Raw genomic sequence first — 19,067 nt, 5'->3', positions numbered from 1 at the left:
TCATTCATCTTCCAAGAACGATGATTCGCCTATTTTCTTCGCTCTTATTTACATCATTATCAGATTGCAGCTAAATTTCTCGTCTTTATGAAAGCGCACACTCCAACTTTGAGATACCGAGATTCTGACCAAAATAAACCCAACTAGGGAAAAAGAAACAGAGAGAAAAATGTTCTACACAATCTCTTACGCAAATAACTCCGCGGAAACCGAAAGTGTGTCCAAGATGGCAAGCAATCATACCTTTGGCGAATATCGACAATCAAGGCTTGCATGCATCGAATGCCGTGCTCGAAAGGTGTAACTTGACTCCTCATCCTACAAAATGAGGCGCGCATATGTGGTACTAATACCAGTGACCATAGGTCAAATGTTCGGGAGAAACCACAGGCTGTCAGCGATGTCAGGGAACTGGAGTTACATGCGTGTTTCCAGAGAGATCCAAACGCGGCGCCAAGAGACAAAAGAATTCTGCTCCATCCGAATGTCATAACGGTCGAAAAAGCAACGCAATCAGTGAAACAGGCCCCAGCAATGGAGAGAACGGCAGCTCTTCTTCATCTGCGTCTAACTGCGATACGCATCCTTTTGCTTCGACTGGCCCGAGTTCGGGGTTTTCGCCCTCACTAGACTTCAGTCCTTCAGACTTTTCATTACACTGCGCTGGTTTGGGGGACAATTTTACTCTTGGTATGTTCCAAGTTGAGTGTTTGGGTATTTTGTGCGATTGTTGACTGCCCAGCTAACGTCAAGTGGTTGTTCTCAACAGACTTTGATCAATTGAACTCTACCCTCGGTGACCTCAACAGTATTACTTCGACCAGCAGCATCTCACCCTCGCAGAGTCAACCGTCCTGTATACCACCGCGCAATACTCGCATACCCACAGAAAACTTATGCCTGGAGGATAGCTCTTCGATAAACGATGGAGACCTATGCGCATGTGCTCAGTCTGCGCTGCACATGCTGGAGGAGCTGGAGCTCCAATACCATAACAAGATGGAGGTGTCTAGCGACGGTGTACTAGGATATCAGAAGATTGCGTTAGCACGGCTCAATTCTTGGCTCTCTTGCGATCACAGCCAAACGCCTCGGGCCACGACCAAGCTGATAGTGCTTGTCATAGAAGGCCTCTCACTCTATCTGGAACGAGGCGTAGCAGGCTGCATCCGACAGATACGGCAGGAAGTTGAGGACGAAAGCTCATACGCAGCAAGGTTATGCAACGTTGGAGACTATCACGTTGAGTCGAAACACGAGTGGGCACATATTCTACGAGTGTCGTTGCTGGTCCGATGCAGGGAGCTCCTGGCCGCGGTAGCACGGCTCAAGAAACACGACATCAATGACGTGCTTCTGCCTGCGGTGGAGCAGAGGTTATCAGGCATCATACAAGAGCTGAAAGGATGGGAAGATTATCTATAGAGTAATTGTATACGTATTAGATAGGTTTAGAACTTTGGCTTTCGTTAGCAAAACAGCTGGTGTTGCGGCTCTTTATTTGATACAAGGGGAAGTTCCTATCTAATGCGTGTATCTCTTCCAACTTGGTGTGCTGTTATCTCGAGAAGGTTTTCAGCTGCCAAGGCCTCGAGTTGTACAGAAGACAATGTGTTTCACTGGGCAATCCCGGCATTGGACAGGTGTAGATGAACCCTCACCGTAACGTTACCGGGCTACGGCATAATTCCCGCATGTCGGTCTCTTCTCTTCATCACCAATCTGAAAGGCGTTTTGCAGCTGACAGTCAAGGCTGGCAGAATTGGCGTCATGCCAATGGCCGTGTTATCGTTGGCCGCGTAATTGCGAGCTTGTACGACTCCATTTACCAGCTGAAGATGCCAATCAAACATGAGGATATAAATTAATTGAGGGGCTCTCCGAAGAACAATGCCCCGATGACGGTTGCATTCGCCATACGAGACACAGACTTGCGGAGTAAGGTTTGCATCTGCTTATCGTGCTGCAAGAGGGGGGATGATCCCTCGGAGATGGTGATTCTGCGTCGAAGATCGGCTACTAGGAGAATTGATTGCATAGAAGATGGTGAATTCGAAAGAGATGTTCGTTTTGAAGAAACTTCTTCTCAGCTCTAAGTCGTATGGGCCTGTGTAGTACGAATAGGATTATACGGCTCTATAAGGAGCAAAGCGAATCACAAACAATCTTCATAGGGAGATTATTAGACACTAGGGTCCAGCAACAACATGTCTATAGAGTTGGAAATCAGTGTATCTAGCAACCAAGTACATTGAGATGTTCAATGTTGTGACCCTGACCGAAATGCGTGTGCAAATTGCATCTACTGTTAATGCACAATACGTACATGTACAGCATAACGTCGTCCATTATGAATCCCACAATAGGACATATAAATGAATAATCCATGCTCTCTCTCCGATTATCACAACTATTACCGTTCTAGCACTAAAATCCATTGGACACCGTATGAACTCTATGCTGCAGCCCCTCCAGCCTCCTTCAGAGCATGGGTATCAAGCCTGTTCCATGGCAAGAAAACTCCAACCAGTAGAGAAGCACCTGCCACGGCACAACATAGTAGATACGCTGCTCTAATGCCTGCGAGGTAAGCCGAAAGAATTCCTAGTATTTCGTCTGATCCAAAAACTTTTCGCAACTCTCCTGCGCCGGTGCTAACGACTTGTTTAGGATCTACACTGGGCGCGAACTGTGACACAGCAATCAACATCCTATTGATGAAGACTGACTGTGATGCCGATACCCAGATGGCACCACCAATAGTTTGAAAGCACAGTATCATGGCCGTCGCAGCTGGTAGATCGGTCTCATCGACACTAACCTGACCGACCATGATGGGCACTTGGAATGCGCAACCGAGACCGATACCAACGACGATCTGGATTCCAATCCAGACACCGGCTCTAGTGTTAAGGTCAAACAAATAGCAAAGACCACATCCAAATGTTGCTATTGCCGATCCGCCAACCATGACAGGTGTTGCCAAACCAGTGTTGGAGATGAAGATGCCAGAACCAACGGCTAAAGCCATGGCAGCAATGATGAACGGTAAGTTGTGGACAGCAGATATAACAGGATCAGTGCCGCGTATGGCTTGGAAATAGAGAGGGAAATAGTAGATCATGGAGAAGAGCGCGCCGCCTTGGAAAAAGGTATAGAAGAGTGCAACACCAATATCTCGCTTCACAAATAGCCTGGGGATTACCATGGCTCTTTCATCCTGCCAGTGTTCGACAATCGCAAAGATGATGAAGAAGACAATTGAGGCCACAAGAAGACCAATTACACGTGCAGAGTTCCATGAGTCTATCTGGCCACCATAGTGAACAGCCATGAGATAGGTGATGATGGCTCCCATCAGAATAATCGTTCCGAGAGGGTCAAGTTGAAGTAATTTCTCTTTCATCGGCGCTTCTCGAGGCTTTGAGGCTTTGGGAGTGTTGAAGAACAGGATTATTGACGCAATCGGGAGGACACCAATGGGAAGATTGATGTAAAAACACCTGGTAGATAGTTAGCTTGGTGGTAGTTGAATTGATCTTTCATGTACTCACCATCGCCAAGTAGACTTCTCGGAGAAGACACCACCCAGCAAAGGACCCAGAATGCTCCCAATACCAAGTATAGCACCAAGAATGGCCGTATGCACTGCCCTCTTCTTGGGCTCGGATATGTAGGCACAGATGGTGTAGGCGCCAGAACTCACACCCCCTGCCCCAATTCCTGCAATTGTGCGGCCAATAATGAAGACAGTGGAAGAAGGGGCCGCACCACAGATGAGGCTTCCGATTCCGAAGACGGCCATTGCGCCTAGAAAGCTAATCTTGAGCGGGAAATACTGATATATCTTGCCCCATGTCGACTGAAAGCCGCCGGATGTCATAAGGTAGATTGCGCTGTACCATGCTTGATCTTCGAGGCCATGAAACTGATTCGTAATGGCCGGAATTGCTGTAGCAACAATAGTCTAACAAACGAGTCAGATAGATGTAAGTTGAAGAAATCAAAGATGGACTCACTATGTCCAGGGAAATCAGAAAAATACTGAAGACGAGAGAGAGTAGCATGAGCCATAGTTTGAATCCTGTCATGTAGTCTTCTCCTTCTTCAGCCTTCTCAGATTCCTCGTTTTGGGCTTGCAGGGGCACATCTAAATCGCTTGAAGCATGAAGATCATGACTCAATACGGCTTCAGGCTGCAGAGACTGAGAAGAATTTCTCCCATTCTGCAAAGGCTTTGGTTCAGAGACCATAGTGGGAGGCGATAGACCCGGCACTTCGGAGCTACTATCAGGGGGGGTGCTAGCCGTCTCTTTCCGACACGAGAAAGGCTCCAAGATTCTATGAAATAGAATATATTGAGCTGCTAGGCGCTATCATTATTTGTGGGAGCATTTGAGAAGATTTTCGCATGTCTTGCCTGAGAATCCGGACGTAGAGCACCTGATCCTTGCAAACAAGGTGGTGGATCTTTGGTTGGGAGAAGATGTCTGCTATGCGGTAAGACTCCAACTCATTTCGCACTCAGACGCTCTGGTTATCGTACGCAACGGCATTTTGCAGCTTTCACCCCTCTGTTTTCCGAAACGGAATTGGCGCAAGGTGGCAAGCCGTTTGCAATCCTTTCAAGTCCCCTGTCTGCTGGCTAACCAACGCCATGGCCGTCGGGTGAAGCGCAACAAGCTTTCAGCTCGTTAGAATGACATCTATCCATCTCTTTGATACCATTCAATAGCCTCCCTTGATTGCAAGTATTGGATCCATTGCCAACACAAACAAACATATAACCGGGATAACCCAGGCCGGCTCGGTAATCCGTCGAGTCCGCTGTTGTTGGTTGATGTTCTTCCACAGAAGCGGGTCAGAGCGTCCGTTGCTTTGGTAGCAAGAGTCCAACTCAGCCAACAAAGAACAAGCCGCCAGCCGTTTGAGAAGCTGTCTGCATTCCAACACGAGGGGCTGGATTAATATTGCGGCAGGATTGGAGCCAGGCTGCGATCTCAGCGCTGGTTTTGCGCCGGACTAGGGCTTGATCAAGACCGGCCCGTGAATCATGTCGGTGAGTTTGTACGACGCATCTAAATTATTTGCTAGTGTACAAAATTTCGTGTGTGTGTGGTGAATTGACAGGGAGGCATTCCTGCCTCTATGTCGTCTTCGGGAGCCTGCATTTATCCGTTGATGGGTTTCAAGATGAGCATTCATCTATTCGAACAAATTGATCTCAAACCATAAATCGCAACAGATTCAATTTTAATCCGGCCGGCCATGTCAAGCGAACTTGAAAGCGAAGCTTCATTTGAGGCCACTACTCTAGGCTTTCTAAGGCGCCAATTCACTCGACCCAAGCCTTTGCCTGCAGGAATAACGCTTGATGGCCAAGTCGCCATTGTTACTGGAAGTAATGTTGGACTTGGACTCTCGGCATGCAAGCAGCTGCTTCAGCTCGGGCTATCACACTTGGTCATGGCCGTCCGCTCTCAGACCAAGGGTGATGTGGCGGCGGCTCAGTTGCGCAAAAGCTTTCCTTTCGCCCTGATATCGGTCTGGGTCGTCGACATGGAATCATATGACTCCGTTTGCGCTTTTGCCAGCCGCTGCGAGAGCTTGGACCGGGTCGATATTGTGATTCTTAATGCCGGGCTTATCAAGACACCGTATACTGTCGTGCCAGCAACAGGACACGAAGTCACGCTGCAGGTTAACTATCTGTCAACGGCTCTCTTGACAATCTTGCTACTTCCCATTCTTAAAGCAAAGAAAACTGGTCGTGGCTCAAGGCCGCCTGTTATTAGTATTGTGGGCTCAGATTTGATGTACAAGCATGAGGTCGAGCTCAAAAGGCCGGTATTACAGCAGTTCCAACAAGAAGAGACCTTCAACCAGTTCTCTTCGTATGGCAAGTCGAAGTTGTTACAAGCACTATTTGTTTCCAAATTGGCTGAGTTTGTCAATCCCAATGACGTCCTCGTGAACGTGTCGAATCCCGGCATGACGGGTGGTACTGATTTCTTCCGCGGATATCCTGCTTTAATGATGAAGTTGATTGCTGTCGGTCAATGGATCTTGGCGAGACCGGTGAATGTAGCTGCTACTACATATCTGGATGCAGTTTTGGTTCAAGGAGAGAAGAGCCACGGCTCATTCACGAGTGACTGGACTATAAAGCCGTAAGTGTTGCCCTTGGACTGACGGCTGGCCTCTGCGCATACTAAGATAGGGGCCTATAGATATCCGAAGCTATGGTACCCCCCAGAAGGTCAGGAACTGAAAGAGAGACTCTGGGAAGAAACCATAGAAGAGCTCAATTTTGTAGACGCATCAAAAATTGTGAATGATCTGAAGAGCTGAGCGGATGTTGGATGAGATGGCTGAGACTTTTGGGGGCCTGTCGAATATTTAGCAATAGTCATCTCAGGTAGAAGATAACACAAACAATATATGTATTCGAGATCACTCTCGCACACTCACCAAGATATACTTCTGATGATGTGCTTCACAAGATTAGATTCACAAACTCGACTAGCATACCTAGTCCAGAGGGTGGTCTAGAGCTACTGATTCCTCCCAGGAGCATCTCAAACAGTTACACAGCCCCTACGAACTGACGTGTCCATGCTCAATGATGGTTAGGTGAGACATTAAATAGCGAATACCAAGCGTCTATTTACATACATGTAACTTTTCTTCTTAACGTCGCCCGCCCACTGCCCGCCCACCTCTGCCCAACTGCCAAATATTTAAGCAGCAGCTTCATCCTCATAATTCCTACCCCAGACCAGGCAATCCTAACCCATACATCTCATCAATACTTTTGCATCTCTTCATTCTCTTCTTATCCTTTATTCTATCCTCTTCTTCCTTCAATATCCACATTCCCTCCGTATAAAGATGCCGTCCTATGTCATCACCGGTGCCTCCAGAGGCCTGGGGGTACGTAACTAATCTTCTCATACCTGTATTTTGTATCAAGAAGGAGTTTTAATTGACAACACTCCAATAGCTCGAATTTGTGCGCCAGTTATCGGGAGACCCGGAAAACACCGTCGTTGGCCTCGTTCGAGACAAGACTGCGACTGAACAGGCCATAGTTCAAGAGCTACCAGGACGATCCAATATTCACATCTTGCAGGCTGACATTACAGACTATGACGCTGTCAAGGTGAGTATCAAAAGAATTTGATCTTGAGAATTTTATTGGTCACCAAATCCTAAACACTGTGCTATTGCAGAATGCTGTGGCAGCCACTGCCCAAATCACTAGCGGAGCGCTCGATTATCTCATCGCAAACGCTGCATACGTATCAGAATACGATGCCTATGATCCCATCGGAGTTTTGTAAGTCATCCCTGTCTCTTTCTATTTAAATCATAATTGAACAATCTTCTAACATCGTTTGCAGAGGCAACAATCCCAAGGAGCTGGAGGAAGATTTACTCAAGTCTTTCAAGGTCAATGTTGTTTCAAACATACACCTCTTCAACTTGTACATGCCTCTCATCCTCAAGGGAAATGCAAAGAAGGTCATCTCCTTATCCACTGGTTTTGCGGATCTCGATTCAACGAATAAATTCGAGCTGCAGGTCGCCCCAGGATACGCCATCAGCAAGGCCGCCATGAATGTTGCTATCGGCAAATTTCACGCTCAGTACAAGAAAGAGGGCATTTTGTTTATGAGCATCAGCCCCGGCGTGTCCGATACTGGTCACTACAATAATGGTACGAGTGTCTTCAGTGTTCTTTTTTATGATACCTTAATCAGCTGCCTTGGCTAACAGCGAGTCTTTTGGCTAGCAACCCAAGAGCAAATGGGAAAAGTCGGGGAGATGTTTCAAAAATTTGTTACGTATAATCCTGACTTCAAGGGCCCATCATCTCCAGAAAGCGCTGTGAGGGATGTCATAGCTGTGTGGGAGAGTGCAAGCATCGAAGGCGGCAGTGGTGGTTCCTTTGTGTCTCACCATGGAAACAAGAAGTGGCTGTAAGCTGGATGCACAAAAAGAGGTCCTTAAATGGGTCATAATGCAAGCTATTAAACATCCCGAGAACTAGCGGAGCAAGACAGTACGTTGCCTCAGCCTCGATAGTAGCTGCTTCACATCAATCTGTGCGGTTTCCGCTTATCGAAGGCTTAGAGGTGACATTGACCAAGAGTCAAGAACAAACTCAATTCTATTCTCTCTTTGAGCGCCCAATAAGAAGTAATGGATATCGTATCAATACCAATTCATGTGATTACGTATGAGTCAATGCATTTCCTGTAATGGGCCTGCGATGTCGGTGTGTGAACATTGAAGTCATCATCATGGCTGTGCCATCCATGAATTCAACCTGCAGCGCTTCAGGGCTCAATTACAGGGCCACCACTGCCACCGGTTATAGCGCCCATTGTTCCAGTAGTCGGGCAGAAATCTGCTTATGTCATCAATCTGTTTTTGTTATCAACCTTATCTTGTTACGAAGAGGGGCACAAGCACACGTGCCATGGAGGGGCAGCAGCTTCATTTCTTTGACTTTTGACATTCCGAGCCCTGAGTCATCATCAGACATATTAAACCAGTCTGAAAGACAGCTCGACTCCCTCTCGACGTTCAAACTACAGCATATCAGATACCCGAATTGTTCTACGATTTTACAACACAAAAAAGCATATCCAACATGGCTGACGCGGTCGCCGAGGGCGTGGCCAAGCTCGTGCTGGACGAGGAGACGGGCGACATGGTCACCAAGAACGAGTTGAAGAAGCGCATCCAGAAGCGAGCCAGGAAGGCCAATGCAGCAGCATCTCGCAGCAATGCCCAGAAGGAGAAGAGCAGCAAACCGGAGGCGAACAAGCCTGCTGCTAAGCCCGAGGAGCGCGTGATCGACCCGGACGCCATGTTCAAGCAGGGATTCCTCGGCGACGTTTACAAGCTGCGACCTTCCGAGGCGGTGGTGACGCGATTCCCTCCCGAACCAAATGGATACCTTCATGTGATTATTGAATCCTGATTGCTACAAGAGAGAATTGGATTACTGACTTTGACGGGTAGCTTGGTCACGCAAAGGCAATTGCTGTCAACTTTGGCTTTGCCAAGTTTCATGGCGGCAGAACTGTAAGCTTCCCCTAGTCAATATTCCTGACATACGACTTGCTAATTGGCCTTAGATTCTTAGATTCGACGACACGAATCCCGACGCCGAAAAGGGAGAATACTTTGTCGCCATCGAGGACACGATCAAATGGCTAGGGTTCACTCCTTCTGAAATCACTTATGCCTCCGACAACTACCAGCGAATGTACGACCTCGCCGAAGAATTGATCAAGATGGAAAAGGCCTATGTGTGCCACTGCGATGATGTCGAGACCAAGAAACAGCGCGGTGGCGAGGACGGCTTGTCCCCAAGATATCGATGCGAGCATGCGAAACAGGATGTTGAGACCAACCTCAAGAAGTTCCGTGGCATGAGAGATGGAGAATATGCGCCGAGAAGCGCTTGGCTTCGCATGAAGCAGGATATTGAGAACAACCCGAACCCTCAGATGTGGGATCTCGCTGCCTACCGAATTCCCAAGGATCAGGAACCACACTTCCGGACAGGTACCAAGTGGCGGATATATCCGACCTACGATTTCGCACACTGCCTATGCGACAGCTTCGAGGGAATCACACACAGTTTATGCACCACCGAGTTCATCATGTCACGAGAGAGCTATGAGTGGCTAAACAAGTAAGTCCAATGTATTCCTCATTCCCTGGGCAGGCACTAATTGGACGCAGGCTCTTGGTGGAATTCCAGCCCATGCAGCGCGAGTACGGGCGCTTGAATCTCAGTGGTACCATCATGAGCAAGAGAGGCCTGAGAACACTGATTGAGAACAAGGTTGTTCGTGGATGGGATGACCCGCGTCTGTATACCATCAAAGGAATCCGACGACGAGGCATCCCACCTGGTGCCCTTCTATCCTTCATCTATGAGCTCGGTGTCACCACTTCTATCACTCAGGTCAGCATTAAGCGCTTTGAGCAATCTATTCGCGTCTATCTTGAAAGGACCGTTCCCCGTCTTATGCTTGTCCTGGACCCAGTCCCGGTGGTAATTGAAGACTGCGAAGAGCAAGACCTTGATATCCCCTTCTCTCCCAAAGACCCCAAGCTTGGATCCCACACTGTCCGTCTCACCAAGACTGTCTACATCGATCGCTCAGATTTCCGCGAAGTGGACAGCAAAGACTACTTCCGCCTTGCCCCGGGCAAGACTGTCGGCCTTTTGAACGTTCCCAACCCCATCAAGGCTGTTTCCTTCACCAAGGACGAAACTACAGGCGCTATCAAGGAGATCAGGGCTGTTTACGACAAGGAGGGCAAGAAGCCCAAGACTTTTATCCAGTGGGTGCCCGAAGGCTCGCTCCCTACTGAAGTGCGCATCCACGAGGCCCTCTTCAAGTCAGACAGCCCCGGCTCTGCTCCTGGAGGACTGTTGAGCGATGTCAACCCCAACAGCGAGACCATCTGGCCAAACGCATTGATCGAGACCGGCTTCCACGAAGTAAAACGACGCGCACCATGGCCTGAGGCCGAGGGCGAGAAGACAGGCGAGGTTGGCCCCGAGACTATCCGGTTCCAGGCCATGCGCGTTGCTTATTTTGTGAGTTTATTCCAATTGTTTTGTAGTTCATTATACAGACCGTTTACTAACTCGTTGATAGGCTGTTGACCCCGATAGCACTGATGAGAAGATTGTCCTCAACCGCATTGTAGCGTTGAAGGAGGATGCTGGCAAGAGTAGCTAGTTTCATAGACTGTGATATCCACCAAATACATTTGCATCCAGGATCTAGGGACTGTATTAACATCTAGAAACTGTACCAGCATCTACAAGGGCAACTACCTATATTTGCACTACCCAAAGAGCACTCTCCCTCCTGATTCATTCTCTGCCTGCACTGCTTTGTATATAAAGAAGCTTCATGTACGCTATCCACGCGCAAATTCTAGTAAGAAATGATTGGGTTGTACCATCTGAATTTGTTCAGAGGATCATACTTGGACTTGAGAGCCCGTAGCCGCGGCAATTGACCATCATAGCCGTAAATAGACTCGAGCGGCTCGCTTCCCACGGCATAGTTGACGTACGTTGCAGGTCGACGACCAGGCTGGCCAGCACGCCATATAGCCAACGTCTTATCAGCCCAAGATCGACTAAAAGTCTCTAAATCCGGCGGAGTAGCAACGGCGAAGAAACTGTACAATCATCAATTTCATGCATTCAACGGGTCCACTTCGGTTAAAGGTTTACTTACACGAGCAAGTATTCGTCGCGGTGAGGATAGGAAGAAGAAGCGTGGTCAATTAGCTGAGTGGTTTTGCTAGAATAACCTTCGAAAAACACGCGAGCCCCAGGAGCAAGGCTAGGATTCTGTGCGAGTTGCTGGTTGAAGAGATTATAGATTTCGCGCTGAGAAGTGATGTTGTAAGTCTGAAGCCACGTGTTACTTCCAACATATGGTTGTGAAGAGCAAGATGCGCTGTTTATATCTGTGTGCTGCGCAACAAGCAGCTCGGAGTAGGACACATCGCCTTTGGTGCTTGAGATGGCGGGAATTGCGTTGAATGGAGCCAAGAGCTTTTCAGCATCAGCGGCCGGGCCATCATATGCAAATGACCAGATGATAACAGCCTATGAAAAGTAAGTCTGGGCTGAGAACATCTTAGATTTGATCATGCATATACTTACCTCTGTTTTACTAATTTGAGGTTCAATGGAGAATTGTCCAAAGTTGACGCCCATGAGTGTGGGAATCTGTCCTGTCCCTTGGAACTTGTTCAGTTCCGCAAAGACTATCTCAAGCTTATCCTGTGACCAGACGTAATTATGATAGTGCCAAATATTGGCTTTTTTCGGATATATCTTAATATAGGCACTGGTAACGATGCCAAAATTATGGCCTGCGCCTTTCATGGCCCAGAAAAGATCGCTGTTGGAGGTAGCATTGACAGTGATGGCTGTTCCATTGGCCAGAACAACGTTTAAGCTGGCGAAATTATCGGAAATAAGGCCGTATTGGCCTTGATATCGGCCAAGGCCGCCTCCTAGGGCTGGCCCAAAGAAACCAACGCAGCCATTGCTTCCCGTAGCTGAGGATATGGAGTATTCATCTTAGTAACTCGAATCACTCTGTTGTGTCTGAACGGAGATAAAAGTTTCTTACCAGCGATGTATCCTTGATTCCAAAGGGTCTTGATGACCAAATCACCATATACTCCCCCTTGGAACAATGCCGATCTCTTGTCGGATTGGATTGTGATTTCGGCAAGTTTCGACAAATTTATTTCAATGCCTCTGAACTTGGAAATTGAGTTGGTTGAACCATGGCCCCTGGTATACGCGAGAAAGTCAATGCTGTTCTGGTAGCAGTATTTTACCTAGAACAGCAAAAGTTAAGAAGATTTATCTTTAAAAATCGCGTAAATATGTGCTTACCACTTTAGCTACATCAGATTCCTGAGCTACTTCAATAACAACTTGTATATCAGCAGGCATAGAGCGCGTGTTCCATCTCTCGGTAGCATTGGTAAAGGCGCGGCTTGAGGGGCCAAAGATCAGAGTGCCATAGGACAGTGCGTTGCCGAGATCACTTTCTACTTGCTTCGTATTAATTGCTCTGGAGACATCTACTGCTCGAAAGTAGTGAGGAATAATAGGGCTGCTTGAGGTAACACCTGGAAATAGCGCCAGCCCCAAGGCCAGCAAGTTGTATGCCCCTAATTTCATGGTCACAAACAAGCAAACAAGCAGATACTGCAGAAATAGAGCATAGAGTAAGGGTTAAGTGAAATGGGCGAGTAAAGTAATGATGGAATTATACTATTGGGGAACACAAAGGAATCTATTCATTTCCCTTAAGGCAGCTATCCATACTATTGGGTCCGAAAGCCTATAGTATTGCCATCTTACTGACCATATTTTCATGGCATGGGCCATTTTTCTCTAGAAAGGTCCAGCAGACGTCTTTTGGACATTGAAATCCAAGGTTTCGGGCCCGTTGAGGCTGAGTGAATCATCTGAGATTAGCCACATGCAACATGCGATATCGATCCCACACATGGATGACATGCGCAGTACGACATTCGCGTGCAGATATATACGTATTTGCGGAACACATCAGTGGGATCAATGGGAATCTAGAACTGAGAATGTCAGCGAGAGGGTCAGCTGCTATACACGCAATGGCATAGGCACCAATTGACGGAGTCTTCATCGTACAGAGCCGAACGAAGAGAGGTAGGACAAGTAGTATGTCAATTACACCTCACTCTTGTTATAGCCTCCTAGATAAGTGAATATGTAATCTTTCGGAGATTTTTTTCAATATTTTGCTTCTATGATAGTCATTCAACGTTTTTTGAGCTAAGAGACAATACTAGAGAGTCTTCGGGGATCAGCTGCCAGCTGTGGTGGGACTCGCGATATTGTCTGTCCTTGTACAGCCCCGCCATGCGTTTGTGTCCGTGTTGCGTCAAAGCTGTGACAATTTTTACTGCACGGTCATGTCTGTTTGCCCGCCTCCGTCTATCATTCGGTGAAATTTTCTCGTCGTTGGTTTGTGAATCAGATCATCTTATTGTTACCTGTCTCACTTCGATATGCTTGGGATAGTCCATCGACTGTCTTATGCGCAATGCCCAACTCACTCATCTAACGTACTCTTCCCTCTCATATCAATTTCTTCGACCTTTCTGAAGACAAATCGTAATCTCGTATGAATTCCTTCCAAATTTCTTTACATAAAGGAACAATAAAGGATGGTCTATGCGTGGCAGCTGTGGCTGTCGCCACGTCCGCAGCGTTCGGTGATGGCTTCCAGCTCGCACATTTACTCCAATGGCGACGCTGCTCTCTTTGAGTTTCTCAAAGAGGATGATGGCCGGTGGGTTGTGAGGGAAACACACTATATCAATAATCCCTTGGTGAAGGATGGACTATCTGGCCCACCCCTGTAAGCCCTCTCTTCTTGGCTCTCTATGTATAATTGAAGCTTACGAATGCGAAAAGCCACATACACTGGAAGCAGGCTGAATATTTCCAAGTCGAGCAAGGGGTAATTGGGATCCATAAGGATGGGAAACAGATCAGGGCTACGAAGGATGATGGCGTAATTGAAGTGCCTGCTGGCACACGGTGAGCTCCTCTTCCTCCTTCTTATCTCCTTCCCTAGTTTCAGCCTTCAACCAGCTTCATCATCATATCCCGGTCGAGATCCTTCTGTTAATAATATAATCATACACTGTAGGCACAAATTCTGGGCCCATCCTTCCAGCCAAGAAGACCTGGTCTTCAAGGTGTGGGCTGAGCCTCAAGGCCTTGACAACAGCTTCGACGAAAAATTCATCCGTAACCTAATCGGATATCAGAGGGATTGTAAAAAGTCTGGCATGGCACCGTCTGTGCTTCAACTTATGTTAATATGCTACGACTGCGCAACTCTGGCTACACCACCCTTCTGGACGCCCCTTTGGCTTCTTAGCTCGGTTCAGTATATCTTGGCTTATTGGATCGGGGGCCGCTTGTTAGGGTGCGTTTATCAGCTTTTCTATCATATTGATCCTCTTTCATACACTAACATTGTTCTTATTATAGATACAAGCCATCTTATCCTGAGTACTATAAGGAGCCTGGAGACAAGGATGCGATGTAATCTTCATACGCGTCCGGCTAAGACAATCTTATTAAAATAACTGCAACCCGTACCGGTGCTACACTAAGCAAATACTGTGATCAAGGGGAATAAAAAAATAATAAGTAGAGTACTCCGTGCGTAAACCACCTCGCTGAATAGACCAATCGCTGTAATAAGGTAGAGGGAACTTAATTCACCACCTCTTCAATAGACTCTTGCACGCGGGCAAATGATAGTTCAGCCATGGTCTCGTCCCATAGCTGCTTGCCTATCTCCTCTGCTTCAGGCTTGTATATCATCGGAGCCATACTGGGAAATCAGTTAGTATAGTCCTCATGTCTGTACGAGAATAGAAGGACACTCACGGTCGAATTTCTCCGTCCTCTGTGAACTGTCCATGAACTTCTTCACCAAAACTGACGGCGGCATGAACGAGTGAGAGAGCTCCGACAGCAGGTGGTTTTCCAACAATAAGTCTGAAGCCATTCACGAGTAAACCCGCAAGAGTGCCATCTCCATCTCGCGTCAGGTCTGTTCCATAGCAGAAGCTTGGATTGACAGAATCGATGGTGACAACGGATGCCGGCACCTTTTTGGCCAATTCAGTCAGATAAAATTGACCAAGAAGTTTGCTTGTGCCATAGCGCTCTTGCATATCCCACTTGTCAGCCTTCTGCTTGAAGGTAGCCAGGATTGGTCGCGATTTGCTTTCCTTGAAGCGGGCTCGAGCTGCCGTATCGGACGAGACAAGAACCAAGCGACCAGGAGGGCCTCCAGATTTTGCCTTGAGGGCGCTCAAAAGCAGCGTCATGAGAAGCACGGTGGATAGATAGTTGATTTGGACACATTTTTCGTAGCCTGTTGATGAAAAGGCCTCTTTAGCCTGGAATAGACCTGCATTCAGGATTGCAATGTCTAAGCGATCCAACGCCTTTGCTCTATCCACAAACTGGATGATGGAATCATATGAATCCAAGTCCAGGGTCCAGACTTCAATCTCGCCCGTTCCGGCATCTTTATCGGCAAGTATCTCCTCGCGAGCTACCTTGCCTTTTGACTCGGAGCGCACAGCAAGAATGAGCTTGGACAGGCCCAGGCGGAAAAGTTGGCGAGCTGTCTCAAGGCCGAGTCCAACATTGGAGCCCGTAACAATGGCTGTTTTCCCAGCCAGAGTCACGTCTTTGGCTATGGGTGGCGTCTTGGCAAGCAGCTGACGATAGAGCCACTGCGACGTGCTGGCCTCTTTCTCAGGCGTAATGGAAAATTGAGGATGAGCCATAATTGCAGCTAGATCACTCTGGTTTGAGCCAAGCAGATTGTGGGAGATTAGAATTCGGTGTGATGAAGGTCTTGAGTTACCCAACTCACAGCTAAAGAAATACTCGTGCGGCCAACACGCCCAACCAACAGGCCTGACCAACAGCCTGGCCATTCCTTCGTAGGCGGGGGAATTACGTGTCCGAAAATGTCCGGGTTGAACAAAGGAATGACACAGGTAGCACGAAATGATGTAATGCACCTGCCTAGATATTTACATGTTGCGCAAAGAGTGTTCCGATAAGGTGGCGTTGATTGGTGTTACCCGTGTTGGGTGCATGTCAATAACTTGGATGTCCCAGGTATGGACGGGAGTGTGCACACTATTCAGGACGGAGAAAACACAGTGTAGCCATCTTTTAGAGTTGATTCTGGTGCACTATCATATACATAATCATAATGAAGAATAATCTCGTAACCATCATACCGAAAGGCCGCAATAGACGTGCGACGTCGCTGTTTCTAAAGAGGACCATAGATGACTCCTGCTCAACGGGAAATAGCAGGTTGTCTATGAATACACCGAGTGCAATATGCCGTGTGTAATATACCGAGCCAATCAAAGCTCAGGGCTCGGGCCTTAATAGACCTACACCGAATGATTTCCCTCCGTGAGACAACGCCCCCGCAGTTTATTAACACCCGAAGCTCGACAACCGTGTAATGTGTTGTTGGTCGACAAGTTGAATCCTCTGCTGCTCAGGCACACTCCGGAGAGAGCCTACTATGAATCGTTCCGATCCTCCGTGCCGGGCCGGACCAGAGTAGTTCAGTATGCCTACGCGAGGTGTATCTCAGTGTTGTATGCCCAAATGTAACACAGCGTTGCCAAATATTGTCGGCATAAATTAGTGGACTTTACAGGTTTAACAATGAGGATGCAGGATCTGGGCAGGAAGTCGGCACGCCGCATTCATTCGCTCAAACATTCCGCCTCATTAAAGGGCAACAGCTGAAGTTGGGTGGAAGATTTGAGCCTTGTTGGATGATGGTCTCAGAATACGAGATGGCGCAGGATATTGCCAATAACTTCTATTCTGGTAGGGGTATCTTTCAGCGCAACCACCTGCGGCTATTCTTGTCAACTATGAGATTTACAGCAGTTCAGCTAAAAATACATTGTGGATAAATACTAGGTGCAAGAGGCCTAAGCTGCGCGCATCTCATCAAGAACAGTTCAAATTTATTGTATTTTCGTCTATCTCTTGTGTCTCAGCCCTTCATGGCGAAATTCCGGCTTTCGTCTCTTTTGGCTTTCCTCTGCGTACTGGAAAATGCTGTCGCTCTCCCTCAGGGTTATAGTAACGAGCCTGAACCTGACCTCAAACCTCTTCTCATCGACCCAATTCGTAAATGGTCACTCAATACGACCGTATCATTCCCCAATTCCCCTGCTTTCAATGCCTCTACAGAGCGCTGGACCATCGCCGATCCACCGACTTATGTCGCTGCCATTAGGCCCGGAACAGAAGATGATATTGGCAAAGTAGTAAGCCTAACATCTTCTGGCAAAATACGTCGGCGCATGTTTACTCATTCTAAATCCAGATCAGCCTCGCCAAGACTAAAAGATTTCCATTCTTGACTAGAGGAGCTGGGCATGGTTACGCTGCTAGCCTTGGTGACTTTCAGCTTGGACTATCTCTGGATTTGAGTCAGTGGAAGCATCTTGAGATTGACAAGAGGGCCCAGACTCTCACTGTAGGCCCTGGTATTACGTTTGCCGAAATCTTTGACCCTTTGTTCAACGCTGGATTCTACATTCGTATGCGATGTGACCCACCCTACGGATGCTCTAGGAAATGGACACTAACAATCAGATAGAAACCGGGAGTTGCTCATGTCCCTCTATGATTGGTGTTACCCTCGGCGGCGGAATTGGGAGATTAATGGTATGGCTGTCGTCTCTTTCGCTGTGCGACTACAACTAGGTTTGGCTTCGTATTAACGCGGTTCTAATGACGACAGGGAAAATACGGTTTACTGGTGGATGCCCTTCAGTCCGTCCGTATGGTTGGGGCTAATGGGAAGGTGATCACAGTCTCAGCAACTTCTCACCCAGATCTATGGTGGGGAATCCGTGGTGCCGGCGCAAATTTTGGAGTCATTACGTCTGCTACGTACAAAGTTCATCCATTGGTCAACAATGGAAACGTCTTCGTCGCCGATTTCTATCTCCCGGTGGAGAGAAGTCGAGAGTATTTTGACATGGTTGAAGCCAACTACAGCAATATACCTGACAATTTGGCCCAGGTAATGGTGGGGATCTGGAATAGGACCATCAGCTCTGTAGGTCTTACTATGCACATTTTCCACAATGCTCAGAAACTAGACTGACTCTGTTATCAGGTTCAACTTGTCGGCGATTGGGTGTACTATGGGACTGAGAAAGAGGCTCGCAAAGTGCTGGCCCCTGTGTTCAATCTAAATGCTACTTCATCTACTCGAATTGTTCAATGGAACAAACTAATCTCGTCTAGCGGGTTTGACGAGTTTATTTGTCAACCCAATCAGCCGCGCTCTCTGTTCAGTTTAAACCAGAAGATTTACTCTGCTGATGGCTACCAGGCTGGCTTTAAGAAGATTGAAAAGTATTTTTATGATCATCCTGGTGGGCGCGATACGACACTTGTCATTGAGAATTTTCCCAACCAAGCAGTCGCGGCAGTACCTGATGATTCAACTGCGTTCCCGTGGAGAGATTCCCAGGGCTTCATGTATGTGAATCTTGAAAACCCAATTTTCCCTTTCACTACGATTTCATCTGTATAGTTTAGGCCGAGACTGACAACGAAATAGCCAAGTAAATTTCGCTTACGTGGCTGGCGATGAGGCAACGGCGCGGGCTTCGAACAAACTCGGGGAGGAGCTGCGCAACCAGTTAGCTGTTACATCTGGATACTCTGAGAAGGCTGTTTTCGTCAATTATGCCCGTGGAGAGGAATCCATTGAGAACATCTATGGCAAGCGGAAGTTGCCTCGCTTGGCCCAGTTGAAGAAGAAGTATGATCCATCCAATCTCTTTGCTTACAATCACCCACTCCCCATGCATTATCCTTAAAATAGCTCGCAATGATATCAACTTGG

At 47.6% G+C, this 19,067-nt stretch overlaps 9 protein-coding genes across 9 annotated transcripts; 6 read left to right on the top strand and 3 right to left on the bottom strand.

Moving 5' to 3' along the window:
- Positions 1-226: 226 nt before the first annotated feature.
- Positions 227-1,425, top strand: V8C40DRAFT_263162 (Zn(II)2Cys6 transcription factor domain-containing protein; the record flags this gene model as incomplete). The annotated part of the gene is made up of 3 exons (XM_083219435.1): positions 227-298; positions 366-690; positions 770-1,425. The coding sequence occupies 3 exons, from the start codon at positions 227-229 to the stop codon at positions 1,423-1,425; spliced, it is 1,053 nt and encodes a 350-aa protein (XP_083076237.1).
- A 1,030-nt stretch (positions 1,426-2,455) lies between these two features.
- On the bottom strand, positions 2,456-4,253 carry V8C40DRAFT_285318 (MDR family MFS transporter; the record flags this gene model as incomplete). The annotated part of the gene is made up of 3 exons (XM_083222348.1): positions 2,456-3,503; positions 3,555-3,967; positions 4,020-4,253. The coding sequence occupies 3 exons, from the start codon at positions 4,251-4,253 to the stop codon at positions 2,456-2,458; spliced, it is 1,695 nt and encodes a 564-aa protein (XP_083076236.1).
- Positions 4,254-5,117: 864 nt separating this feature from the next.
- On the top strand, positions 5,118-6,418 carry V8C40DRAFT_285314 (NAD(P)-binding protein). The gene is made up of 2 exons (XM_083222347.1): positions 5,118-6,170; positions 6,231-6,418. Exons 1-2 carry the CDS (start codon positions 5,269-5,271, stop codon positions 6,349-6,351), a joined length of 1,023 nt encoding a protein of 340 aa, XP_083076235.1. The 5' UTR covers positions 5,118-5,268; the 3' UTR covers positions 6,352-6,418.
- A 452-nt stretch (positions 6,419-6,870) lies between these two features.
- On the top strand, positions 6,871-7,986 carry V8C40DRAFT_285310 (uncharacterized protein; the record flags this gene model as incomplete). The annotated part of the gene is made up of 5 exons (XM_083222346.1): positions 6,871-6,933; positions 7,004-7,162; positions 7,233-7,339; positions 7,404-7,720; positions 7,796-7,986. Exons 1-5 carry the CDS (start codon positions 6,892-6,894, stop codon positions 7,984-7,986), a joined length of 816 nt encoding a protein of 271 aa, XP_083076234.1. The 5' UTR covers positions 6,871-6,891.
- A 539-nt stretch (positions 7,987-8,525) lies between these two features.
- On the top strand, positions 8,526-11,105 carry V8C40DRAFT_237385 (glutamine--tRNA ligase domain-containing protein; the record flags this gene model as incomplete). The annotated part of the gene is made up of 5 exons (XM_083214236.1): positions 8,526-8,974; positions 9,034-9,096; positions 9,150-9,712; positions 9,763-10,630; positions 10,692-11,105. Coding segments are annotated over exons 1-5 (1,889 nt in total), but the record flags the coding sequence as incomplete, so codon positions are not given.
- On the bottom strand, positions 10,977-12,757 carry V8C40DRAFT_285309 (FAD-binding oxidoreductase; the record flags this gene model as incomplete). The annotated part of the gene is made up of 5 exons (XM_083222345.1): positions 10,977-11,226; positions 11,286-11,662; positions 11,720-12,120; positions 12,195-12,408; positions 12,467-12,757. 5 exons carry the CDS (start codon positions 12,755-12,757, stop codon positions 10,977-10,979), a joined length of 1,533 nt encoding a protein of 510 aa, XP_083076232.1.
- A 1,082-nt stretch (positions 12,758-13,839) lies between these two features.
- On the top strand, positions 13,840-14,681 carry V8C40DRAFT_263156 (cupin domain-containing protein; the record flags this gene model as incomplete). The annotated part of the gene is made up of 4 exons (XM_083219434.1): positions 13,840-13,982; positions 14,039-14,164; positions 14,277-14,558; positions 14,624-14,681. 4 exons carry the CDS (start codon positions 13,840-13,842, stop codon positions 14,679-14,681), a joined length of 609 nt encoding a protein of 202 aa, XP_083076231.1.
- Positions 14,622-16,098, bottom strand: V8C40DRAFT_237383 (uncharacterized protein). The gene is made up of 3 exons (XM_083214235.1): positions 16,032-16,098; positions 15,029-15,960; positions 14,622-14,972 (listed from the first exon to the last, which is right to left on the bottom strand). The coding sequence occupies exons 2-3, from the start codon at positions 15,940-15,942 to the stop codon at positions 14,852-14,854; spliced, it is 1,035 nt and encodes a 344-aa protein (XP_083076230.1). The 5' UTR covers positions 15,943-15,960; positions 16,032-16,098; the 3' UTR covers positions 14,622-14,851.
- Positions 16,099-17,202: 1,104 nt separating this feature from the next.
- Positions 17,203-19,041, top strand: V8C40DRAFT_273301 (FAD-binding oxidoreductase; the record flags this gene model as incomplete). The annotated part of the gene is made up of 6 exons (XM_083220463.1): positions 17,203-17,469; positions 17,529-17,745; positions 17,805-17,872; positions 17,949-18,269; positions 18,330-18,697; positions 18,780-19,041. 6 exons carry the CDS (start codon positions 17,203-17,205, stop codon positions 19,039-19,041), a joined length of 1,503 nt encoding a protein of 500 aa, XP_083076229.1.
- Between the last annotated feature and the right edge of the window lie 26 nt (positions 19,042-19,067).

Source organism: Trichoderma camerunense (genome assembly GCF_050948025.1).
Source record: "Trichoderma camerunense strain CBS 138272 chromosome Unknown V8C40scaffold_4, whole genome shotgun sequence".
Lineage (NCBI taxonomy): Eukaryota > Fungi > Ascomycota > Sordariomycetes > Hypocreales > Hypocreaceae > Trichoderma > Trichoderma camerunense.
Note: the sequence above shows the minus strand (reverse complement) of the source record. Positions and strands in the feature narration are given on the sequence as shown.